The 25,704-nt window shown below is 39.9% G+C and overlaps 1 protein-coding gene across 2 annotated transcripts; it reads right to left on the minus strand.

Moving 5' to 3' along the window:
• Positions 1 to 4,337: 4,337 nt before the first annotated feature.
• Positions 4,338 to 24,668, minus strand: nucks1a (nuclear casein kinase and cyclin-dependent kinase substrate 1a). Of its 2 annotated transcripts, none has more exons than XM_030420364.1 (8): positions 24,357 to 24,668; positions 15,865 to 15,914; positions 15,420 to 15,510; positions 11,491 to 11,537; positions 11,249 to 11,398; positions 8,337 to 8,486; positions 7,538 to 7,690; positions 4,338 to 7,264 (listed from the first exon to the last, which is right to left on the minus strand). In XM_030420364.1, the coding sequence occupies exons 1-8, from the start codon at positions 24,371 to 24,373 to the stop codon at positions 7,014 to 7,016; spliced, it is 909 nt and encodes a 302-aa protein (XP_030276224.1). In that variant the 5' UTR covers positions 24,374 to 24,668; the 3' UTR covers positions 4,338 to 7,013. The 2 variants fall into 2 exon arrangements, with proteins under 2 accessions (XP_030276224.1, XP_030276223.1); XM_030420363.1 differs by having other exon boundaries at positions 11,249 to 11,401; positions 24,357 to 24,667.
• Between the last annotated feature and the right edge of the window lie 1,036 nt (positions 24,669 to 25,704).

Consider the following 25,704-nt stretch of genomic DNA (forward strand, 5'->3'; position numbering starts at 1 on the left):
TAGTGATCCAAATCAGAATACCAAATGAAGGTTTCATCCCTTCATTACAACCGACACATGAATAAAATATGTGTACCTTGTATATTTATTGGGTGTAACAGTACTGGATTGCATCATATTGTTAAATACACAACACCTGGTTCAATGGATAACAAATGTCTCATAAACTGAATTTATTGACAGTTTAGTACTGTTGTTCAGCTGTGTCCGTATCTGTTCTTTAAGCTCACTTGTTCTGTTCTTTTTTTTTTTGTCAACCATGGTGCCGAGAATGAGTATAAATGGAATTCTGACATCACAAAACTCATTACATTACATGGTTTGTAAATGCAAACCAGGTCTTTGGGGCCAGACAGTTACTCACCTGTCACACAGAAGGCTATCAGACTCACAGCTCCAGCCTGAGGGTCCTGTGGAGACATCAGCACAGCCGGGTGTCAGGCCGGTGGTAGGATTTTGCAGGCCTCGCAAAACTCCCACTATCAAGATAAACGACTGCTGACGACCAAAACCGCCTCGCCCGGAATCGCTAGCTGAACCAATCATGGGCACAAAGATGAGAACAAAGAATACGTGTATACCACATGTCCATCTAGCCTCTTATTCCTATTCACAGAGACTGGAGCCAGGAATGCATCGGCAGGCTCCCTGAATATGTGGCAACCTAGGTTACCATGTAAGACCAATCGACAATTTGCCACACCTTTTTCTCAAACAGCGACTGTCCGCATTGCTTAACAACCATACCTAAATGTGGCAGTTCCGTTCAGTGTTGGGTTTCTTTGCAGACCACTTGAGCTAACCAAGCCAGCTAATGGTAAAACTCAGCCGAGCAGGACTCTTACATCCCGCTCTGTCACAAGAGTGATCTCATCTATGAGATTGAAAGCTTCCCTCTGCAGGGTGTTACACGGTCTTTGGATTACTGTTGAGTCTTTGCACTTTTTTGTCTCTTTGAGCACCACAAGCCGAGTTCCACCTAGTACAATTAGATATGAGAAGAGGCAGGCATCTCTACAGCCGATATCTCCAAAACTTTGCCACTCAACACCAAATCAATTTAGATGGATGGATAAAACTAAGTAGCATTACAGGTAAGAGGACAAATATGTGTTTTTGATGTTTGGATTCAGTGTTTAACACATTGTATCTCCTTTGTTTAATCTAAACTAAAATCTGAGAGTAAAAAACCACCAACTGTGGTTTGACGAGGGGTCATGTACCAGAATGTGTCTTGGCCTGGAACAGTTCCTGAAGTCTCCACTGGTTGTCAGCAGCCTCTTGACTTTCTATGGCCACATTCCAATTATAACTTGGTTTACCTGCACAACCTTTAATCAACATGCACTTTCTCTGTTATATCAACACCTGCTAATTGCAGCTATAAACGGGGTCACCTGTAGGCACTTTAGATGACTCACTGAGATCTGGGTTTCTCTTCTTATCCTCAAGTGAGATGGTCCCTCTCTGAATTCATTACACGCTCTGAACAGTTCATGTTTTGCTGTTCATGTTTGGCTGGCACATTAACAAGACTGCTTCATCACTTTTGTTTGTGGTACAGTTCATACAACCGATGCCATCCCTAACAGATTTCAAAAGATAAAAGCTTATATTGAAAATGAGTTTATCACAACTCTCTCATCAGTTGCTAATCTTTCAGCTGACACCCTCTGTGATGTTTACTTCAATTACTCATTAAACAGGAGCATCCTGTTTCTGTTAAACATTCATTCTCAGATGCACTATTAAGCTGGTAAGTGATAAACCGCCGAGTTGCTTCTCTCGCCTCACAAAAGCTCTCCGATGTCTCCTCAAGGAACAAAAGTGGCTGGAAATGCCAGCAGCAGCTCATCCAGTGTACTCAGACCTTCAGTCTAAAGCTCAGCGGTGTGTGTCAGCATGAAGGTCTGTTTCAGACAATCCCAGTCAGATAACCATGATGACGGGACGCGCAGCCCTGCCAATGGGTGAGGAGCTTGTGGCTCGCTGGGATTAAGAGGCTGGAGAGTAAATCACTGGGTTCCTCAGCAGACTCTCTGTGGGTCCTGTGGGCGGGCCTCCTGTCTCACAATGTGTGTGCTTTTATTTCTCTCCCTATCACAGCACATGCCCTTACCGCTCTGTTTGACCAGTTTATAGGTTTTCGAGTCGCGACCCCCTGAAAAAACTCAGCGGGGTGTTCTTGACCCCCCGTTGAGAATCAGTCAGTGCACTAGACATTTCCCCAAAATGGCAGAGGTTACTATACATATCAAGTGCACACTAAGGTCCCATAGATTTAACATATTCTCATCATAAAGGTTAGAATCCTCCTGTCAGTTTTATACACGTGGTATGAAAACATCAGTCTCTGTTTGGTTATAAGGTTGTAAATTGAATTCCATTCCGTTCCGTTTTCTTTTCCGCTTATCCGTGAGGGTCGCGGGATGTTGCCGCTTTTCCCCCCTAAGGGGTTGCGGGGCTTACTGGGGCCAAATCCAGTTTCATTCTATGGGCGTAGGCCAGGGTTCACCCTGAATGAGTCGCCAGCTCATCGCAGGACCCTTACTGATGGCAGTGGCTGCCTTCACACAAGGTGCCAACTGCACATCAGGAGCAACTTTGGGGTTGAGTATCTTGCTCAAGGATACTTCGACATGTAGCTCAGTCCCGCCCTGGGGAGCCGGGATTTGAACCAGTGATCTTCTGATCACCAGTCAACCAGCTCTACCCACTGAGCTACAGCGTTTGAATTCAATTAATAAATCTCAATATCGATAGAAATTTAAAAAAACTCCATAATAGTAACAGCTGGTGACAGCAGTCTGACAGCTTACATGTCGAATAAAAACTGAATCAACTATGACAGTAGTATCAAAACGGGACAAAGGTGCGACAAACCACACATAAAGATTGTTTCCACCTTACACACTTTGTTTTTGATCCCCGAGAAACTGTCATGTATTCTCGTACCGGGAGAAACATGGGCAGCAATCAGCAGTTTGCACTGTCTATGTGATATTTGCGCCAAAGAACGCAGAATTGTGTGTATGACTGTACAAATGGAGGTGAGTAAACTTATTAAAATAAAGCTTATACAACTTAAGGTAAAAAGCTGGTGTCCCTCAGCAGACAAACAAGTGTCAGTCACAAATATGAAGCATGTTTTAAAAATCTTTATGAGAACGGAGGGCAGTGACTGGATCTGAACTCATTTGTCCCGAGGGAGATTTGTCGATTGAATCGTGAATCTTGAACACATGAGATTATAATCTTCAAATATCACACACTGTGTCATTTCATACAACACTTTGTTTTCTACATGAACCCCCCATTGGACAAAGTTGCTGTGTACAAAATACAGCCCGGAGATCATATTAAAGAATGTCCTCACCTCCTTCATATCTTGTACTGTAGATTCCCATCATATGACCGGATCACTTTACCCATGATGCAAGATGTTGTTATCATCAGCATCATAAACCCAACAATCATGTCCTGCAAATAAAAACCTACTGTGAGAAACACTGCAACCAAGCGAGCAGTGTTGTAAACAATACTGATGGTTGACTGGGACTGAACAGCAAAAGGTAAATACAATCAGATTTACTCTCTTCACTGTTTCAAGTGTGATGATGATTGCAACCAGCTGGTTTCAGGACAGTTTATCTGTCCTAGGGTGACCGGACACATCGCTTAGCTCTGTGTGTGTAACACTCAGATTGAGGTGTTAACACGGCAGCAGTAAACAGTACTGAGGAGCAAACTGAAGCAGGAGAAAAAGAGGTGCAGAGGGCAGACACATTCCTGCCTTCACACCGCTACTGGATAACAAATATCAGTCAGACAATTAAAACGTATTTGAAATCATGTACGTTTAATTTTGTCTCTTTCTATTTAGCTTTATGTGTCCTATGTTTTATTAAATCTTCATTTTTGTTGCTTGCAGTCCGTCATGCCGTCAGCTTCATGTCATAATGCTGATTTGTCGGTCCATAGTTAGTTGCAAAATAAATTTCACCGAGATGATCAAGACATGAGATGATTCTTTTGTTTCTGACCTCTGGACAGACACTTTTACATGATACAAACAGATGATAATGGGTCCGGACATGAGGAGGGGTCTGTGGGAGTATTACAGTTTGGATGGAACCCGAGTGATCAGGTCCTGCAGTGTCTCAGTATTGCTGTTATTAAGCGGATCTAAAATGAGACTGCTCACCAGATCAGATGAATTCATAAAAAAAAAGCACAGCCCCACAGAGAGGCGGACTTCGAGTACTGCTGTGCATCAACATCTAAATCCAGCACCCGCACAAATCACAGAGCTCAACGTCACAAAACAAGTAGTTAAATCCGTATAAAAAGTAGGTTGCCTTTATTAGAAGCTGGGAAACCAAAACATTATCAACATCGTCGTTGTTAATACTTTTTTGTAAGACCACAATATTGCCATCACCAGCATCATCATCATCATCATCGTCATCTCTTCGCACTTTTTCCACAACATGCAAAAGATTCAAGAGTTCAGCGTTCCTTTTCCACATCAGTGACAAAAGCTTCTCCACTTCATCTCCCGTAGGAATCACAACTTGGCTTACATTTACATTGCCAGTACAACTGAAGGAGATAGAAAAAAAACATCAAAAACAGTACAACAGAAGAAATCGTAGAATGGATGGGTAAGGAGAAATTCACAGCCTTTTGCCATGTGCCCCCTGTGGGATGATGAAGAGGACCCCTCATTCAAGGCCTCAACGCTGTGATCTACAGACAGAATCTGATCCTACTGCAAACAGCTCTCTGAGCTTTACATTGGTAGAAACAAACTTTTTTTTTCCCCCCATTTATTTTCTTATTTGTATCCAATTGCCTTAAAATGACATTAAGGATTGGGTGCCAATTCAGGACCTGAATGTAGAAAAACACACTAACCTGCTAATAAGGACAGTTGTAAAACTATTGAATGTGCTTCTGAACCGACGACTTGGTTCGAGTCCGTCCTGTACACATCCAGGACTCATTTCTATTGCAGCCTTGGGACCAATTAGAAGTTCTCCTAATATGAATTTAGGTTCCCAAGATCACAATAGCAACTTTTTCTTATTTTTATTTTTTTTTGCTTCAACATCAAAACACTGTTTATCGCAAAAAAGGACAATCTCACAAGTGCTGCACCTGATCGCCCAGTCACTAGTTTTGAGATCGTTTATGGCTTTGGATGGTCTGCTGATCATACAAATTGTTGACTTGTTCTCAGCCTAATTTGCCGCTTGTAGCAAAGACCTAAAACACGAGGACAGGTTACATTCTCAGGCCTCCAACGACGTAATCAGAGCCGCTACTGAACTGAACTCAATGAAAATTAAGGCATATAAAGACAAATGAATGCCTGATATAAACTGAGCTGATGGTCTTGTCTGAGCCTCAGTAATGTAGAATTCTCAATTGAACAAAGTATTTGCTTGTGAAACACTAATGGGTGAACAAAAAGCTGAGAAACAAATGGACAAGGATACCCACAGTAACCATTAAGCTGATGGGACTGGGAGAGGGAGAGAAGAGAGTGAATGAGAGGACAGGAGTAAATCGGGGAGAGATGGCTGGTCCAACCATCAGGCAGAACAGATTGGATAGGGTCAACTTTTTTTCTTTAAAATCAAGATACATTTTATTTCTTTTCTTAAAAAACAAACATTACAAAAAAAATCTGAATAGAGAATTAGAACAATGAACCAACAGGAGAAAAACGACATTCATTTTTTTTAACTCTCAAAAGAAAAAAAAAGAAACATCTCTTCTTGCATTTCTTAAAAATAAAAAACAAAAAAGATTTAGGGGTGCCTGGCACAAGGGGTTGAATGTTGAGAAGATGCTGTAGCCATGCGGGGAGGTGGGGATCGTGTGTTGGAAGGGGTGGAGTCGCTTCACGTAGCACGGTGCATCATTAGAACGCCCAACACACAACAAAAACCGTTTCACATAGGCAGCTGATGGGCTGAGAGAAAAAAAAGCCAGACCCTCTTACAGGAAGTAGTACAGGAAGTACTCTCACAAGCATACAAATTTAAACAAGTACATAAACACACACACACACACACACACGCGCTGGCTTGAAATGTGTGTTAGCGGTGGTCTGGCATGTAGCAAACACTCTGCCGTAGCTCACCACTCCGCCGTCTAAAGAACACACCTTTAACTGTTTGAACTGGTATATGAAGCAGCCGCTACATGTGGAATACTTTTCAAAATAACAAGCTTTATTTTATCTCCACACAGGCCCACAACAAGAGGTCAGGGCACTAGTGTAATCTGAAACAAGCAGGGTGATGTTAAAAAATAAAATTAAAAGAAGCTGCTTCAACTAAGAGAACAATTTGAAAGGTGTTTAATCAATGAGCTGACTAATGTTGCCCTGTTAAAACATGCTCCTGTTTTAAAAGCACAAAGTACCAAAGAGAGGGTGAAGGCTTCAGCATGGCGCGTGTTGACTCAACGTCGCTTTGTAAATACAGCGCTTTAGTTACTGATACTGAGAGGCTCTGAGCTATTTTCCCTGTAATCACAGATGAGGTCAAATAAACAGGAAAAAAAATTGACCAGTCATGTATGACCACTGATAATCCCCGGGGAGGAAAAAAAAAAAAAAAGAAAAACACAAGTGAACTAGTCTGTTCACACTGAGGACGGATGCTCACTAGCACTGCACTCTTGTTTGGATTTTCACTAAAATGCAGAGTGTAAATGATAAAGAGGGGAGGGTGTGTAAGGCTGAATGTTGTGACTCTGGTGTTAAAAATTAAAAACTCTTTATATACACCAAATGGTCACATGAGCACAATGTCTTGGTTGGAGGGGGATGAAGCAAAACAAGAAAAAGCACACAGAGTCCAAACCATTGAGCCAGGCCACCAGGAGGAAAATAAAAAGTAACAGGAACAAAACAACTCTAAACGCAGAGCAACAAAGAAAACAAAAAACGTTGAGAAGAGACAGAGACGTGGAGGATGGACTTCAGCAGGTACCATCTTCTAGTCTTCTCCAGAGGGTGCCTCCTCTTCCGAGCCGTCTTCCTCCTCTTCATCTTCCTCTTCCTCATCTCCTCCTGCGGCCTCCTTTGTCGTCTTGGGAGCAGGGGAGGACTCTTTCTTCTCAGCCTCCTCCTCCTCTTCCTCTAGGGGACTCTCGGGGTCCTCCTCTTCCTCCTCTTTGGGTGAACTTTTCTCAACAGCCTTGGTGCTCGGGCGCCCCTTCCCCTTTCCTTTCATTGGGCTGGGGGTCACTGAAGGAAAAAAGCACATCAGTTGGTGATGATGATGATGATACAATCTCAGAGGGCAATGGATAATATTTTGGGGCTCCCAGTGTCACCAGCATATATCCAGAAAACCATTTCACTCTAACGTCTAACAACTAACTGCATAATTTTATAGTTTTACTGCAATTTCTAACTTCAAATTCATATCTAAGAGAATTGTATGATTACATAACGCTTTTTTCAGTCCGTTTCCACCTTTTCATCCATTTTATTATGTTAAGAAATAGAATCTCTCACCTGTGGCCTTTAGTCGAGGTTTGGGGCTCTTCTTCTCCTTCTTGTCTGGCCTTCCCCGTCGAATCACCTTCTTGCCTCTTTTCTTGGAGTGACCATAGTCACTGTCATCATCATCCTCCACCATGAAGTCCTCATCGCTGCCAGACTCATCAGCTGCACACAGAAATGAGCCACATAAGAATCTCTAAGAACTGCAGCACTGCGAGTATAACTTAAATGTACACAGTTTACAAACAGGAAGACTGGAATTCCAGCTCCACGTCGAATGAAGAGCAGTTTCAAATAAAAACAGGAATTTTTTCAGTCCATCTTTCCATCCATCCATCATAACCACCCATCTTTTGTAGGGTCGTAGGGCACGGCAAACAGAGCTGTATTTCCAATTGAATGTAAATAGCAATGTCACAAAGCTGTGGCTGTAGGAACTTTCTAACAGCTCACCAGAACATTTTATCAAGACCTGTGATGATAATAACCTCCTTTTCCCTCAGATTGTTTACTTTGAAGGATTTTCAGGGCCCTAAAGAGGTCAAATATGCAGTATTTTACAAGAAAAATAGACTCAACTGAATATTGTGAAGCAGTACTCTAAAGCATCTTCTAAACTGACAAGCACTCAAGGCCTTTAGTTCATTTTCTTTAGCAATCTGCAAACATCAGCTCCATGTAGTAAACAGTGTTGTCATGGTTCATACACAAACACATAAGATATTTCCTGCGAGTCTGAAGGGCATCAGCTTGTTAATGGCTTGTGTGTAGCATTTGGTGAAGGCATGTTTTACAGTGCCATTGTACATACGGTCCATATAGGGTTCCTCTTGGTCTTCGTGCTCTTCATCCTCGCTTCCCCCGTCGCCCAGCAGGATCTCCCTCTGTTTGGACACGGCCTTGGAGGCCGCCTGGCGCACTGTACGCTTTCGACTCACTTCCCTGTCATCATCACTGTCATCTACGCAAAGGACAAACACAGGTACACAATGATTCACAATATAACAGGTAAAAAAAACTAATTACCACAGAGTGAGACATCTCAACGTTCTTTCTTTGGAGCCTCCTATACCACCTTAAGTGAAAAATGTTATAATTCATAACTAGCTGGATTCTTTCTGGATCAGTTCAAGCTTGTGAGAGTTGGTCAGGTGTGCTTGTCTGGCTGTTTCAGAACAAAAGAAAGTTAATACACCCCCTGAAATGATTATTTCCTTGGTAATCAATCTGTTAAAATTAGCCAACACCTGCAAACTTATACTAAATTTGCATGATAGCAAATCAGTAATCATAAAGCTGGAACCAGCAAATATATTTGGCTGATGTTATTGTATATTTTGTTTGAGAAATGTCTTTAAAAACAGATCGATAGTCAAACTGGTTGCAGATCAATTTTCTGTTTTTGCTACCTCCCAAATCAAACTTTCTAGAAGGGATTTTCACTGCTTTCATGTAATCCAAACTACACGCGAAACACTGCAAACATCCTGCTCTCTGCTCAGTAAAGCCAGACCTATAGTGAAGTTTTGAACAGCATGTTTTGCACAATATATGATATATAGCATAAATCTAGATTTGGAAAAACAACGTTTTCCTTTAGCTCTTATAGCTGGGCAAAATGATCCTGTTGGAGCAATAACCATCCAGTTCACCTGGGGTGTATTCTGGGCAACAAAGCAAAGCAATTCTGGATTACAATACATTTAAATGGAACATATACTGTCACGATGTGTAATGAAAAGCCACGATGCAGGGGAGCGGTTTTTCCTGTGAAGGACAAATGAAGCCCCACACTGCCAGGTCCACTGAAATTACTGATTGCACAAACATTGTGCCTGTAAACATTAATCCTTCATTTAAACCTGTGATGACGCAGAAATATAAAAAGTTATTTTGTGAAGCCTGTTTTATATCAGCATTTAAACTTATGAACTATCAAGGAAAAAGGGCAGACATATTTAGTGAGGATGTCGTTAAGACTATCAGCTGGCTGGCCATAAATGATGACAGTGATTGATCGATCAATCGGGCTCATCAATCACACTTCTGACCTACAGTCATCCATCAAAGCAGAGCATCAGAGTGTTGGGGAATGATAGAGGCAAACTGACTCAGTCAGTCACCATCAGCTGGAAGTGTGGGAGGAATAAACTTGTCTGGGAGAGCAGTGCTGCCTGTCAACCCCCAAGCATTTTAGATATTCACATGCCAAAACATGAGTATCAAAGTACCAATTCCTCTCATTATTTTAGATAGTAGCATAGGGCCACCATGGCCTCGCTGCCTGGACTTCCAAAACATCCTGGATCCCACGGCTAGAGTATATATGAGAGCACAGCATAAAGTCAGCTGAAAACTGACCTTTTTTGTTTTCAGTTATATTTAATTTAGGTACAGTATGTCTTCACAGTTTTCAATGAGCTCAAAACAAATAAAAAAACAAACAAACTGGAAAACAATGCAAGAAAGGCAAGTTGTTTTGTGTTTATATGTAAATCTCAACTAGTAGTGCCTTAAACAAGTGATGTCTTTAGCCTGAACACCTCTGATAGGTGTGAGGAGGACTGAATGCAGCTCGTCGTCTTTAAATCATAATCACAATGTGAAAGAGTGCATATGAAAAACAGTGAAGTGTTGCAATAATGATTATAAACAAGTTAAACTCTCAAGCACACAATATCATCATTTACATAACTGTTGCACTGATTTGTCTTGCTTGATTCATGATGCAGCAGAACTAGACATATTTTCGTATTCCATGCATTGTGAGTCCCCGCAGTACATATTGGCAACCAACAGCTTGTATGGAGTTTTGGTTGTGTTGTGCTACTAGTGGCTGATGTTGCCTGAAGCCTCTAGCCTAAAACAGCCGAGGAGCTACAGTGTAGAGTTTTTATAATAATGGAATTTCTCAACTTTGACACAATACCTTGAAAAAAAATATCACAACACTGAAGGCATAAAATTCAGATTTTTATTAGATGGAAAATATAACAAGGGTTGTGTACTGTTTGTTAAGCACAACGGTATCTAAGGTCATTTACTTCTGGAGGAGGCAGGACTATGTAAGCACTACAGCGTAGCATGTGTCGAGTTGAGCAGAGCAAAGAAAAAACTGTTGGAATTGGAGAATCAATGCTGCAAGAAATGAGCATTTAAACCATTTCAAATATGCAGTTTTGTATGCATCGATTTTTTTAATTCCTAAGATGGCAGTCTTCAGTACCAACCACATTACTATTACTAGAAAAGGGGCAAAATCAGCCAAGTTTAATCAAAAGTTACCGTTTTAGACTGGATGGGTTAAAAAAAGAAAACAACCTCAGCCTCAAAAGAAGCAACACCACAATATGAGCTGATCCTACTATTTAAGAAGATTCATTTGTAATTATGCTTGATATTAACATCTGAAACTACGGTTTGTAGATCACAAGAATAATCCTAGATTTGAATTTTCAAAAATATATGATAGAACATTTTAACCTGCAATGCCGTCCAGTAATAAGATATTTCAATCAAGTAATTCAGCCCTAGTGTGAACTTTTCTTCATCTATTTGCTTTTGAGGGATTCTTATAAACATCTGTATGCCTACAGGACAACACCGACATACTGTGAATCAATGTTATTCCATAAATAATCTTGCCACTACTATAAAAACAACTGCTTTGACTTCAATCTATCTACAATCGAAACGTGATAAGGAAAGAAACTAGTCTGTTACCTGCAGCCCGTTTTCTCTTTGGCCCCCTCTTAGCGGGCTTCTCAGGCTTGGCTTTCTTTGCCTTTTTCCCTCTTTTTTCTTCATAGTCACTTCCTCCATCTTCATCTTCCTCCTCTCCAAAGTCATTGTCTTCTTCATCGCTGCCAAAGTCTTCTGTAGCAGCAACACAGAGGGAAGTCAAGGAGTGGAACAATCTGTTTGAGCGAACCTTCTCATCTAAATCAGACAACAGAATGACTTACCTGCTGAATCATTTTTGGATTTGGTGAGCTTTTCATCAGACTCCTCACTAGAACAGAGATCAGGACAAAACAAAAGTCTTAGCAACTAGAGTAAGGGTACCCAGGGGCATCATGAACAAGGAACAGATTTTAATCTGCATTTCATTTACCAACAAAAAAACCTGAAACAAACAAACTTGGCAGGGTAAGTAATACAGAACTTAGGGATGTCCCGATCAGGTTTTTTTTACCCCGATCCCGATCCGAGTCCTTTAATATTTAGTATCTGCCGATACCGAGTCCCGATCCGATACTTGGCCTTAACTGATATTTTCCTAGATAATACAGCTGTATTAAGGAAAAAAGTACCTGCATCCAAGCTGTTCCTTAATAGGTTTTTTATTATTTTGTTGAAACAAAGTATATACTTTAATATAGCTCTTAATTATTCTGCATATGCTATTACAACATTGGCCTCCACCTTCCTTGTGTTAGCAGGTGAGTGTGTGACGCTGCACTGTGACAGCAGACCCTCGTGTACAGCCAGCTGAAGTGTGTGTGAGACGCAGCTCACGCTTGGTACCTCCATATAATCCTTTGCTTATTTCATGTACTTTACGTTGTCACATAAAATGACGTGGACACGTTGCTTGTCTATTAACGCGTTCAGCATCTCCTGGATTGCCTGCGTTACATGCTGTATGAGACCCACGAAACTAGTGCGCATATACCGGCATGTTGTAACTCGAAAGTGGAATAAATGTAATGCAGAGATGGTAGGGCATACCGGGGATTCAAAAACTCCAGGTGACGAAGAAAACCCTGATCCTCTACCACGGAGATGAGCTGGTTTTCCAGAGAGATTAATTTGATGACCCTCTCTGTATTATTTGTGGACATGTCGCTGAGGATATTTCTCCTAACTGAAAGTATCCGCGACTGTTTGCTGCTTTGGTCTCCTTGCCTGTACTCTCGAGTGAACACGTTGTATTCTTTGAGTTTTTGTTTTGTATATGCTGTATCAAATGAGTAGTAAAATGCAGCTCCGCGAAACGGCCATATAGCAGATGTTACATGTCGCCGTTGGACTGCTTTCGCTTTCTAATTGACGTTATTTCCACACGGCAGACACTTTATTCACAGGTTTTCACAGAGTAACACCACGCGCGCGTCTGTGTTCCGCCACAAATTGTGCTCTGACTTTAAAAAAAAAAGGAAAAAAAAAAAATAAAAAATCGGGCTTGGGTCCACGTTCAAAACTGCCGATTCCGATCAGCGGAAAAATGCCCAGATCGGCTCCGATGCCGATCCTACAGATCGGATCGGGACATCCCTAACAGAACTGGTACTGAGAACTGACCAAAAAGTCGCTCCGCAACCTCCCGAGCAAATATGTAAGGAACAGTTCTGTTTTTGCTCTCATTTCTCAAGAAATTAAATAAACAAACATGTTGTTGCTATGCACTCTACATGGTAAATTCAGATTTGACACATACATTTGTTTACATGCCTGTGTTTATTTAATCTGATATCTATCTGGCAGGTATAACATACCAACACGCTAATGAGATAATCATCACACCGGTGCTTGTTATTATGGCGAGGACAAACAGACAATATAAAAAGGGTAATTTCCCCTCACACTAAGCCACAAATGTCATACATTTTTGAGAGATGGAACAAATACATTGCAAACTGAAGGAATGTAGCTGTCTAATGTCACTTTCGCCAAAGTAAGCTTCCTTCAAATAGTTTCAAAGCATCCATTAAAACTTGTCATTTCAAATGTTTCAAAACAATTAAATCCAGATTTAAAGCATTTATAGACATACACACACACACACATATATATATACATATACATATATACATATACATATATATATATATAGCATATATATATATAATTATATATATATAGCATCTATATATATATATATATAGCATATATATTAATATATCTATATAGCATTATATATCATATACTATATATATAGCATATATATATATATATATATATATATACTATATATCTAGCATATATATATATATATATAGACATATATATATATATTATATTATAGCATATATATATAATATATATCTATAATATATCGGCATATATCTATATATATATCATATATATATAGCATATATATATATATATATATATATATATAGCCATATATATATATATATATATATATATATATATATATATCTATATATATATAGCATATAATAGATATAATATTAGCATATATATATATATATAGCTATATATATATATATATAGCATATATTATATATATAGCATATATAGATATAGATATAGATATAGATATAGATATATATATATAGATATAGATATAGATATAGATATATATATATATATATATATATATATATATATATGCGATTTTTTTTCTCCACTTTTTATCACAATTATGTACATTGTATTACGCTGTAAACATCTAAAATTATGTTTGTGTGTGAATGGGTGAATGTGGCATGTGTTGTACAGCGCTTTGAGCTGTCGTTAGACTGGAAAAGCGCTATAAAAATGCAGACCATTTACCATTTACCATCTAAGTGATTGGCCTAATTAGAGGGTGAAAGTGGGTGGGGTCAGAGCTACTCTTTCAAGCACTCTTTTCATTCTCCACCAACAATTCGTATACAGCACCTTTACGGCCTTTGAGGAGAGACTGTCAAAACATGTGCTCCATTATCCCCATTTGCACCACACAATAAGTCTCAGCACACATCAGTGTGTGCATTTAAAAGCTTATGAATAATTATGTATCAAACGTGGTTAGACAAGTTGTACAAACTAGTCCATCTGTTGTTGTGTTCAGGTTTGCCATGTGTATATCTGGTTGATCAGACCTAGACCTCCACTTAAGTACTTCAGAATATTTAAACTATTTCTTCTACTATACTATATTTGTCCTTAATATTTGCTCTGCTGTAGGCTACTAGCTCTGTCAGCTGTTGGCTAGGTAAGCTGTTATCTTTCATGCTGCATGGTTTGAAACAAACTTTGTTGCTCTCTAAACCGGGGATGACAGAAAATGCACGTATCATGGATACATCGCTCTCTTATCTCAATGAGAGAACTGACATTTTGAGAATTACCCTAAAGCCTAACCCTTCCACAGTACCGGTCGATCTATCCCCCACAGTAACAAAAGGCTTTCTGGGATTTTTCTATATTGTATTTGACTATAAATGACATCTTATATAAACACAAATACATTTTGTCTCCAGCATAGACACTCTGGGGACAGCAAAAAGGAGGAGGCCAGCACAGCTCAGCTGCTCTAAGCAGGAACACGACTAAAGCAGGCCGACTCAGACCCATAGAAAAACCTATACGAATTTTGGAGCAGTCGTACATCACAAGTATCATCCATGATAAATTGAATGCAGCTCTCCTGCCTCCCCCACAGTTTCCTCCACCTGAGTTTCTTTCTCTCTATACTCTTCCAGCTGACCCACAAGTCCTGCTCTGCCTGACACATGGCTATAGCACACCTGGCTGTCTCCTCTCCTTAACATGTATAATATTTGTTACTATAAGGAAATGAGGAGGATCTGATGACAGTAAAACTGGTTTCAAAGTTACTATTAGAACTGTAATGGCATTCTTGATTATTCATATTAGTACTCTGTATCAGCAAGTAACCAAATCAATCAAAGAACCTGTGGTTGGTGTGAGGAAAAAAAAGTGGTATTGGTTCCCTATCCCTCTACTTTCCAACCTGTTCAAACAGATGCTGCTGTGTCTCTTAAGGACAATTATCCTGCTCCTCTTTGCATCAATGTGTTGAAGTGGTTAAATTGAACATTTAAATGTGTCATGCATTCAAGGGGAGAAGCATAAAATTGATATAGATTTAAAAATTCAAAGTGCTAAAATTTTCTTCCAGTCCCTCCTGAGGGCTCACCTGTCATCCTGTGAGTTCTTTGAGCGCTTGTGCTTGGGCTCACGAGGGGCTGTGCGCACCTTCTTAGGCTTACTGTCACCATACTCCTCATCTGCAAAGAAGGGACAAGACTTTAGTCATTCACTCTCATGCATCAGCAAACAAGGACATGTCCATATTACATATGATTATATTGTATTTTTAACTTTTACACCAGGTGAATGAGGTACCTTCATCTGTCAGATTAGCCAAAAGCAGACATTACCGTTTGTTTATTTGATTGTTAATCAAATAAAGAATCAAATAAACAAATGAACAAGTAATTGACTTTCCTGAAAGTGTAATATAATACATAATTTTTTTATACATGCATATCATAATATATCATACAAAATATGATACGTTATGATATCCACTGTTACCATCATATGTATTACCAAAATCAACTCTCAATCAATTCTCTTACCTGCATCATCCGACTCATTGAATTGTGAGTAGTTCACCACTTTCCTGTTCCTGTGAAGAAGTACACACACTGCATCAGATTACATTTACACAGGACAAAGTTACATCACCTGACATTAGACACAGCTATGGGTGCTGGAGGGCAACACAGCTATTGCATGGCGTGTCCAGCAATTCTACAGGCCCCAACAAGTCAGCTGTGTGTGAATGTGTGGATGGTATTAGTTGTTTTGAGAAGCCATAATCAACCTCCAGCTGGGGCACTGAACTGGACACTGTTCTGCCTTCTACAGTTTCCAGGGCTAATTTGGCAAAGTGTTTGAGGGAAGCCTCAGGTAACAGTAGCCAACTATACTTCAGGTAACACACGATTCTAGAAGGCGTGTTGGTACAGTTAAAACTACAGAAAGACAATGCGTCATTCACTGTTATGTATTATTCGAGTTATTTTACACACCAAGTATGACACGTTAATCGATTTAAAAGAAAACAAAAAAGGTAAAATAAATCAAAATGGAGTAAAGATATATTTTGACACCAAAAATGTTTTTCTGTCTAAACACAAAGTACCGAGTCAAACATTTGACACACAGGCATTTGATGCAGTGATCACTCTGAACAACTGGTGGCACCACAACTCATCTGCAAGCATTGCCTGGAACCTACGCATCTGCAGATCCTAACCAGGTTAAATACCAAGCTGGAGTAGTGTGGTTGAGTGCGTGTGTGTGTGTGTGTAGGTGGGGGAAGGGTAACGGCCTCATAAACTTTTACAAGTACTTAGATTACAACTACAAACCGACCCTCACCACAGTAAAAGCCTTAGACATGTGCAACAGCAGCTAGTGACATGCAGGCGAGCTTGCCACACATTATCATTCACATCTCAGGGATATCAGAGAACAAGATACTATTTTTCCTACCAGCGCCATGATAGTGAGTCACCAAACTTTGGAAAGAATGGTGTGAGAATCTGACACCATTCATGATGTAGGGGGACTGATATATGACAGATGTAGTCTCAGTAACAAGCTGCATAGTAAAGTGTGTTATGGTAGCTTTCTAGGAAGTGTGCGATCCTTGGAGAGTTTTCATATAGGGCTATGGTTCACATTCTCATTTCTCAATGAGCACCACCCTCTTCCCAACCATCACTGTCAATCGGATACTTGAAATAGATGAAGGGACTACTATTTTGATAATTTAAGAATGGCTTTAATAATTTCTCAAACAAAAATTCCCAAACATTTATATGGTTCAAGCTGCTCAAGCGTGAGGATTTCATGTTTTTCTTTGTCATATGTGATCTTAAACAGAATAATTTGAAGTGCTTTAACCGTCTGGATTTTAAATGTGTTTGGACAGCAAGATATTTGCGTATGCTGCTCTTCTTACTGGCTTCTCCCCTTTTATCCATAAAATAACTGACTGATCATGAAAAAAACATTTGCTGAAGCTCAATGACTCATTACATTCAAAGTAGAGAAAAGTACCAGATGCCATTGTGCAACATGATCTCTGATGGAGACCATGAATTAGAAGTTGACCGATTCTAAAGGCCGATATACAGGGTTCGTACACTTTTTTCAAGGTCAAATTCAAGCACTTTTCAAGCACTTTTAAGGGTCATTTTTAAGATTTTCCAGCACCTTATTGCTGGGGTGAAATACGTATCTAAGGGAATATATATACTTGTGATTTTTTTTCTTCACTTTTTATCACAGTTATGTACATTGTATCATGCTGTAAACATCTAAAATTATATTTTATAATAGCAAAAACTTCAGAAATTAATTATCCAGTCTGATCCCAATTTTGTGAAAGACACAGAGTTATAATGTAAAGCACTTTCAAGCACTTTAACTAAAATCCAAGTACTTTTCAGACCTTGAAAACACAACATTGAAATTCAAGCACTTTCAAGGATTTCAAGCACCCGTACAAACCCTGGATATAATAATGATTGTTGGGGGAAGGAAAAAGTCGATGGCCGATTAATTGTTTGTAAAAGGTCCTATTTGCGCCAATTTATCGGCCGACCTCTAATTTTTATCAGTACTGAATAGTTATAGCATAAGGGACCTGGCTATCAGACCATTAAACACAGTTCACTCTACAGCTTTTAGATATGTTTGATGTTTGATCGGGTGTTTCTTCAGGCTAGACATGTTGTCCCGGTCCACTTTATATTTTGCATTACAAATATTGCAGTTAATATTGTATTGTGTTGCTCTGTGCACTGTGGCTTGTTGCGGGGTGGCGACTTGCTCTCACCTGTTCCCTCAAACATCACTCTAAAACGCTATCTCAAGTATCACAATATGGCATCTGTTGATTCAAAGTGAATCTGTACTCTGTATTACCAACATAATTCTGTCAGTACAGTGTTCGGTACCCAACTCTCTATCCCTGATCCTGAATATTGTCTACACATGACATGTATGATATTTGGGCTGGGAGATCATCTACTAGTAAATAAAATAAAAACAGTGAACATGTTCTAGTACTGACTAAGCAGATGTGACAATTGGTTTGCTTTAATCTCAGTCAATTCTTAGTCAATAAGCAATATGGAACATGATTTTGGGCTTTGCTAACTTGTAATGGATATTTGCCTGTTTTTGCTACCAGCTATTGGTCTTTTTAATTCATCATAAAAGCAATTTATTGTGAACGCTGAACTTTCCATTTGACATAAAAAAGTGATTAACAAAGAGTTTGGACAGTATTTTCTAAAACACCACTAAGCAGTCTTGGAACTTGTATCTGCAAGTGTCTTTCTAAAATTAAAGCCAAATGGATTGTTTATGAATTATATGGATAGTGTGGGGAGTAATTATTTCCTCGTGGTGAGAGTAGAATAAGCAGAATTATAAGACATGACAGGGGAGACCCTGTTTTTCATTATATTTCTATTTTAGTTCAGCTTGCCCAAATAAGTTGTGCAATGTTATATACAGAAAAGGGTTGTGTAGAGTGGAGTATTAAACAGCACATGTGGCAATAATCATCATCATCTCAGCTAGTCACATGACTATTTTAAAACTTTAAACAGCTGTTCCAAACACAATAGCACATGTCAAAAATGGCTGCCCAATAAGAAAAGAACAGCCGTCAGGTAGGAAAGTAATCTGGCAACCGCATGTAGCAGTTGTCTGTATACATCATACATAAAGAGTAACCAGAAGAGGAGGGACTGTGGATATACACACCGTTATCTCTATAAAAGCAAGGAATCTCTGTCTGTCTGTCTGTCTGTCTGTGTATGTGTATGTTCCTCAAATATCTCTGCGGATCAGGATCAGACTGACCTGAGAGTTTCAACATGGCTGCTGCTTGGTTCAAGGGTGTGCGACGTCTGATTTGTTTGGACTGCAATGATACCGTTAATAAATTATTTCATAAATGCTTTACAAATTCAGCGAGCATTGTCCACCGGAGCCACCACAGTCACGTGAGCACCAGAGCCAATCACTGCATACCGTAGCCACGTGCACACCAGAGCCAATCACTGCAGAGCCCACCGCCACCCCCACCTTAAGAAACAAGCGGATTTATACCTGCGGCGGCGCGAGCTGGACCGGGATTTTGCCGGCGGTTCGGTCCCATTCTGTTCTGTGCATCTAAACTGACCGTTGTGGATTAATGAGACTAAAAGAGTCTGGACAGAGTCTGTTCGGGTCTGAGGAGATCCGGAGACACGCGGACAACAAAGTGGAATCGGAATCTGTAGATGTTCGTGTGTAGCTAGCCGCTAGCCCACCCACACGGCCCACCTCCCAGTCGACGGACCAGACGCACCGGTACGTCCAAAAGCGGACTTAGGGTAAATAATGTCCGCCACACTTTTTCGCGGACATTGCCATCACGTTTGCTTTGTGTCTGGTGCAGGAAGAAACAGTAAAAACGGGCTTTTGTCACGAAAGTGTCCAAGCAGCAAGTTTGGTTGTTGAGGAACAGGAAGTTGTGGGAGGGACGGAGGTGGATGAATGACAGGCAACGACGGTCGGTGTAGAGACAGCGATATTGAGAGTTGAGAGATTTGTGACATTTAGTGTGTTTGGAGTGTATAGTTAGTGTGTTATGTAGTGTTTGGTGTAGTGTGTTTAGTGTGTAGTGGAGTCAGTCAAAACAATGAGAAGACTGCTGAATGACCATTGCCTGCATTTAAATGTAAATAGTTACATATAACTTTGTAAATGTTTTAAATGTATGCACATATTTAGCAAACAACAATTTATATTTGCATTATAAGTAAAAAAAATGGTTTGTTAAACATATTTGTGGTTTTCACAGTAAAAATAATTTTTCTACTCGGATTTTATGTTTTTTTTTGTGATTTTAGGTCCATTGAGTATGTCAAAATAAAAAAATAACTGTACAGTCACACATGTGAGGTTGTGCTGAAAATAATGACACCAAGTAAATAGTTTTTAGGGTGAAATATAATGGCAAAATCAAAAATAGTCAAAAACGGCCAATTACACCCTGGAATATCAAATTTCACAACAAACCTAAATATCCCTGACGTCCCACCTTCAAACACAGCCTCATTTGGCCATCCATGAAAAAGCTACTTAACCTCCCACTTTTCTATAGGAATACATTTTTCTTACGGGCACTGCACTAGTTATAACAAAGCAGTATCTTCACACCACTCTCACATATAAATATAATCACTTCCAATCAGGAATATGTATAAAAAAAGTTCGAAATGGCAATGGTGAAATGGTGCAGGTGAAAAATAAAGACAAATCACACTAATTGGGTGAAATCATGGTTACAGCGACAGGCACATGGGGCTCTTTCTTTCTTATTTTATTTCTCTTCTCCTGCACTGATTCACTAAGCTGAACAGTCAAAGTGCTTTCTCGTACTGACTCTGAGGGCTGACTAGTGACAACAGTGTAGGTTAAACTGTGCTGTGCTGGAGGCTAGGTGCTAGTTTATGTTAGCGGAGTCCACTATAACTAATGCTAGCTACTGTTGCTCTCTTAGTGCAGTGGAGGGAGGCAGATGTGAGGCACTCGAGGGGGTGCATATAGCCATACCTTCTGGACTGTCACGGAAAGTCTGACCTATGTCCCTCACATTGTTACAACATCATAAATTGTCCACTGGCCTGTACAGGCAACCGAGAGAGAAGGGAAATGTCTCATTTTTCATGTCCCGTTATAATTGCTCACGTATAGGCAAAAATAAATAGCAAATTAACTAATTGTTCTATAGAACCACTTTAAAATCAACTCTGTGGACTGGCGAACTGCTGACCCTTGAAGAATTGGGCCTTTTAGGCAGCAGGTTGTGTGTCTTTTTAAAGCTCATTTTATGTTTGTGGAGAACAGTCATTCTCTTCTTCTTGTGCACATCACTACTGATCCAATTACCACAAACTTACTAAAACTGTAATAAAGTCAAGGTTTGCACAATCAGTGAATAAAAGACAAGTTGTGTCTTTATTTTGCGACATCAGAGAGATCAGTTAAGTTTTGAAGGTAAAACAACCACACCAACTCACTCTACTTCACAGCATTTTTCAAATGAGAGACTGCATATGGAACATATCTGCCTGTTTTATTGTGACTAGGCATCTAGTGATATTGACAGGTGCATTTCCTGCATCTCTCACATATTAAAATTTGAAAGGATGCAGTGAATTCACGGTCCATACGTCCAGGGCACTCAATATATTTTGGCACAATATAGATAAATCTACATTGTGAACAACAAATCCATATCGAAATAAATATAAAAGGAAACGCCTTATCCCTATGCCTCAGGAACTGGGCTGTGTTGAAACCATAGAAATAAACCACTGTTTAGTTTATTTCAAATTACATAGACAATTGTATCAGGATGATGTGACAGGGCTGTACCCGACTCAGGATTTTATCAGTCGAAACGGATTAGGCTGTTCAATCGAAGCACTGAACTGTTCAGCTTTTTTTCAGTTTAGCGCAACAATTAACTTCTCCATCAGGCTTCATCACTATATTTTACCTGCAGCCACAGACTTGTGTTTTAACACCTGTCATTCACCTGTGATGTGAAAATATCAGATTTCTGCAGTCAGAGAAAGTGTGAGTCCTGCTCATAGTTAAGTTATGAAACAGACAGACTGAGTGTATCTCCTGCCGGGCTCCTGACAGCGCCTGCAGGGCTGGTTCTACACATTTTGGTGGCCTGGGCCAGATTAGGGTTTGGAGTCTTTAAATTGCAGCTTCTCTAATCAGCTAACCATCATCACATGGTGTCAGTTAGATTTTCTTTTAATTAATCTGACGGCCAATATAAATATATATTTATGGTTACCTTTATATATAATTCCCCATTGAGACGTTATCCCTGATCCATTTTGCAGTCTATGTTTTATCCTGTTTTTTTATATACTCTGATAAGATCAGTCTCCTACTTACTGGTTCATCAACTTTCAGGGGAAAGCCCTAGATGTACCAGTGTTTTGTTTTCAGAATTGTGTTTTCATTTGTTTAACATGTGGGTCCCGGGGACTCACTATACAAAAAACCCTATCGATATCACTGGCAAAAAATTTACAAAACAAGTAATAAATCAAATCAAATAATAACATGATTCTAAGACTGTTGGTGCGCGACCAGAAGTGTAATTTTCAGTTTTTGAAGGCGTAGTTGTTTTCCTGATGATGCATGCTGCACCCATAGGTTACCTATAATAAAAAATAGAAATGTACAAGACAGATTTTTTATTTTATTTAATAATTACCAGTGTCTCATGGCTGACACTAATAAGCTTCCCTATAATTTTCCATTTTTGTATTTCAAAAGGTTCCAAACCTGTAGTTTGAGCACACCTGAAGGTAAGAGGGGCCAAGATGTAAGTGAGCTAAAATGATGTAATATTGATGTATAAGCTCAGATCAAACCACAAGTAAGTGACATCACTATTACAAACAAATTGAACATGTCTTCCTCTGAAACTGGAAATAAAGAGGGTGACATGTTTGGCTTTCTAGCCCACACTGCATGGCTCTGCCGAAGTGAAGCAGTTTGATGAGCACGACAACAGCCAGCCATGCTTGTTATTCTTCTTCTGTGAGCAAAAGTTGCATACCGCCACCTACTGTATTGGAGTGTGTAGATGTGGTGCTTATTCAGTCGAATACAATTTTGCTTTGCATTATAGGCTCTATTTATCAATATAATTAATAGGCAACAATTTAATAACCGGAATAACATGTAATAATACAAATTAAAATCTGTGTTTCTTTGTGTGTGTAGAACAGTAGGCCTTCAATGCCATAATAATGATTGTAACAGTAATATCTATTATTATTACTATATACACTGTGTACAAACAATGTCATAAATATTATCTTATATCAGAGGAGAGGGTTATGGTTTATGTTCGTAATCCTTCAAATATTCATAAGTCATTTCTGAATTTTCACGTATTTGTTATTCACATCTCATTCCACCCTCATTAGTTTGAATACGGCCTCTAAAAACTTGTCTGATCCCAAATAATATAACCTCAATTCTCCCCTCGAGAAAGAGCAGATGGCTGCGTAAAACACATCCATTTAGAAGCCTCATATAGTGCATTCAAACGCTGGAAAAGCACGAGATTTCACGACAAGACTCAGCCATATTGGTTTTGATGGCAAAAAAAAAACGACTTGTAGTTGAGATAAGGAAAGTTTAACTTTGTATGAGAGGGGATCGGAGTCACCTCATGCGTTCTAATCACATTGAGGATCTTGCATTGTGGGGGTGTGGTGACTTTTTGTAGTTCTCCGCCTTCCTCTGACATCAGCCAGCAGTGTTAATTTACTGCCAGCGCTGAATGTAGAGCCGCTCTCCCTATTTTTTTTTTTCCAACGACGACATTTTTGTTGAACTGCACACACATGTCTCCGTTCAGTAGCAACAGAAATAAAGACCGAGCCATGAAACACGATATAAAAGGGACTACATGCCTAGTCTGCGCGGTAACAAGATCAAATCCCGAGGCCGAACACCACCTCCTCCTTTTTTCAGCTTTGGTGAGGGAGGGGGGGTATTAGCGTTTCAGAGCCTCCCCTGGATGAATGGGTAGCCATATTCTCATTCTCAGTCACAGAGGGAAAAATGTTATCAGACCTGGCATAAGTGAGCCGTTAAACGTAGCTGGTTAAATCACACCGCCTAATTTTCCGCCTGGCCTACATAGCAGCCAACAATGCACATCATGGATCCGTTTAAAAGCATGCTAGACACGACACGGCGGCGGGCTGCGCGTATCTCCAACAAGACATGGCGAACAGTCCACACCGCTGGGATCCATGTTAGAAAAAACGAGGGTGCACACACGCGAAGGAAACACACGCACACACTCCCATTATTTTTTCATGAAATAAACATATCTCCAGCTCATAAAACACAGCATGGTCGAGACGTGCATGTTATCTGCGATGCCCTGCCAGCACGGTGTCGTTAATAACGTACGGAGAGCAGAGGACGGATATAGCACACCTACCTCACTGGTCTTGACATTTTGCAGGAATACTGTAGAGGTTAAGGATGTAAGAAAGGGGGGAGAAGAAAAAGCACAGGGGAAAAAAAAGAAATATAGATTCCCGCTCTGCAAAACACCGAGGGGACCGAGGTTGACGCACGACTCCACCGTCCGAGCTAGCGCGTGAAAATAAAAGTACGGCAGCGGCTTGTCCTCCACACGCAAATATTCTTAATTTTTTTTACCTTCAGCTACTCAAAATGGTGAATAAAACAAACTGAAACTGCAGCCTGTGTGCAACCAAACCCCGCGGCCTTGAGGGGTGGGATCTCAACGACAAGCACCGCCCCTACGAAGCCCTGAGAGGAGCAGCGCGTCACTCTGCTGCTCCCATTGGCTGATTTGAACGACGACTTTCCTTTGTACTGGATACTTTAGCTGCTCGTCAGAACACTTTTAGCAAATAGCTCCCCGCCTTCTTAAGCAGGCTCGGTTGAATTAGCACTGTTAAGAAAACAAAAAGAGGCCCTCAGGTCGGATGCAAACATTGAATTCAGTGTGGGTCCCAAAAGACCATAAAGGAATATTGCAATTATAGGTTACAACGTGCACAAACATCATGTATATGTTATTATAGAATTTAATGTATTTCAGGATTCACACTGACTGTTAAATGGCTGATCCTGAGACTAACCTTCTTCTGTTTCACCTGGCAGACTGCTGCAGCATGAGATGCAGGTTGCAAGCATCCATAGCATTACTGCTGCAATGTCTTTAGTTTATACAGTTTCTTTCAGGGATAGATTTAACAGAATTGGGCTTTCATCTTTTACATTTTAAGAGCTATAATAAGAATCTATTACCAAATTTCACAAAGTCAAATAAAAAAAACAACAACCTAATTTGCCACTCCCCTACCCTTGTATAACTTTGAGTCCTTTACACTGACCCAGGATAACCCCTGTGTTTTCATATGGTCCAAATAAGTTGACACATATACATGTCCCTGTTCTTGGCTTGTGTTTAACACTGTTGCGATGTTGCTCCATGTTGGGATGAATGGATAGACAGAAGTTAATATGATTACTGTTAGATTCATAGATGGCACTTTACAGTATCCTGGTTGGACAACCTGATTTTTGCTATGAGAGCAGAAAGGGTTTGTTTATTATACTGTGCATGAAAGTATTTCTATAACTAGCCCAAGAGCAGAATGACTTTTAGGGTTAATGACTAGGCTACCAACTTCATCATCCACATGACAAATTATTTATCAAAGTGTTCCTTCTGCGACAGCTGTCTATGAAAATCATACATCTGAACAAAGAATCATGCAACAAAAAAGCCATCGGTGTACAGACTGCTCAAA

The sequence above is a fragment of the Sparus aurata genome, chromosome 6 (assembly GCF_900880675.1).
Source record: "Sparus aurata chromosome 6, fSpaAur1.1, whole genome shotgun sequence".
NCBI classification, from domain to species: domain Eukaryota; kingdom Metazoa; phylum Chordata; class Actinopteri; order Spariformes; family Sparidae; genus Sparus; species Sparus aurata.

Bases quoted from the DNA above. Each gene is read 5' to 3' on its own strand.
- nucks1a (XM_030420363.1), bottom strand. The intron at 11,538-15,419 runs GTGAGCCCTCAG...TCTCTGTTCTAG, and splicing joins AAGAACTCACAGGATGACAG to TGAGGAGTCTGATGAAAAGC. The intron at 7,691-8,336 runs GTATGTACAATG...TTCTGTGTGCAG, and splicing joins AGAGGAACCCTATATGGACC to CTGATGAGTCTGGCAGCGAT.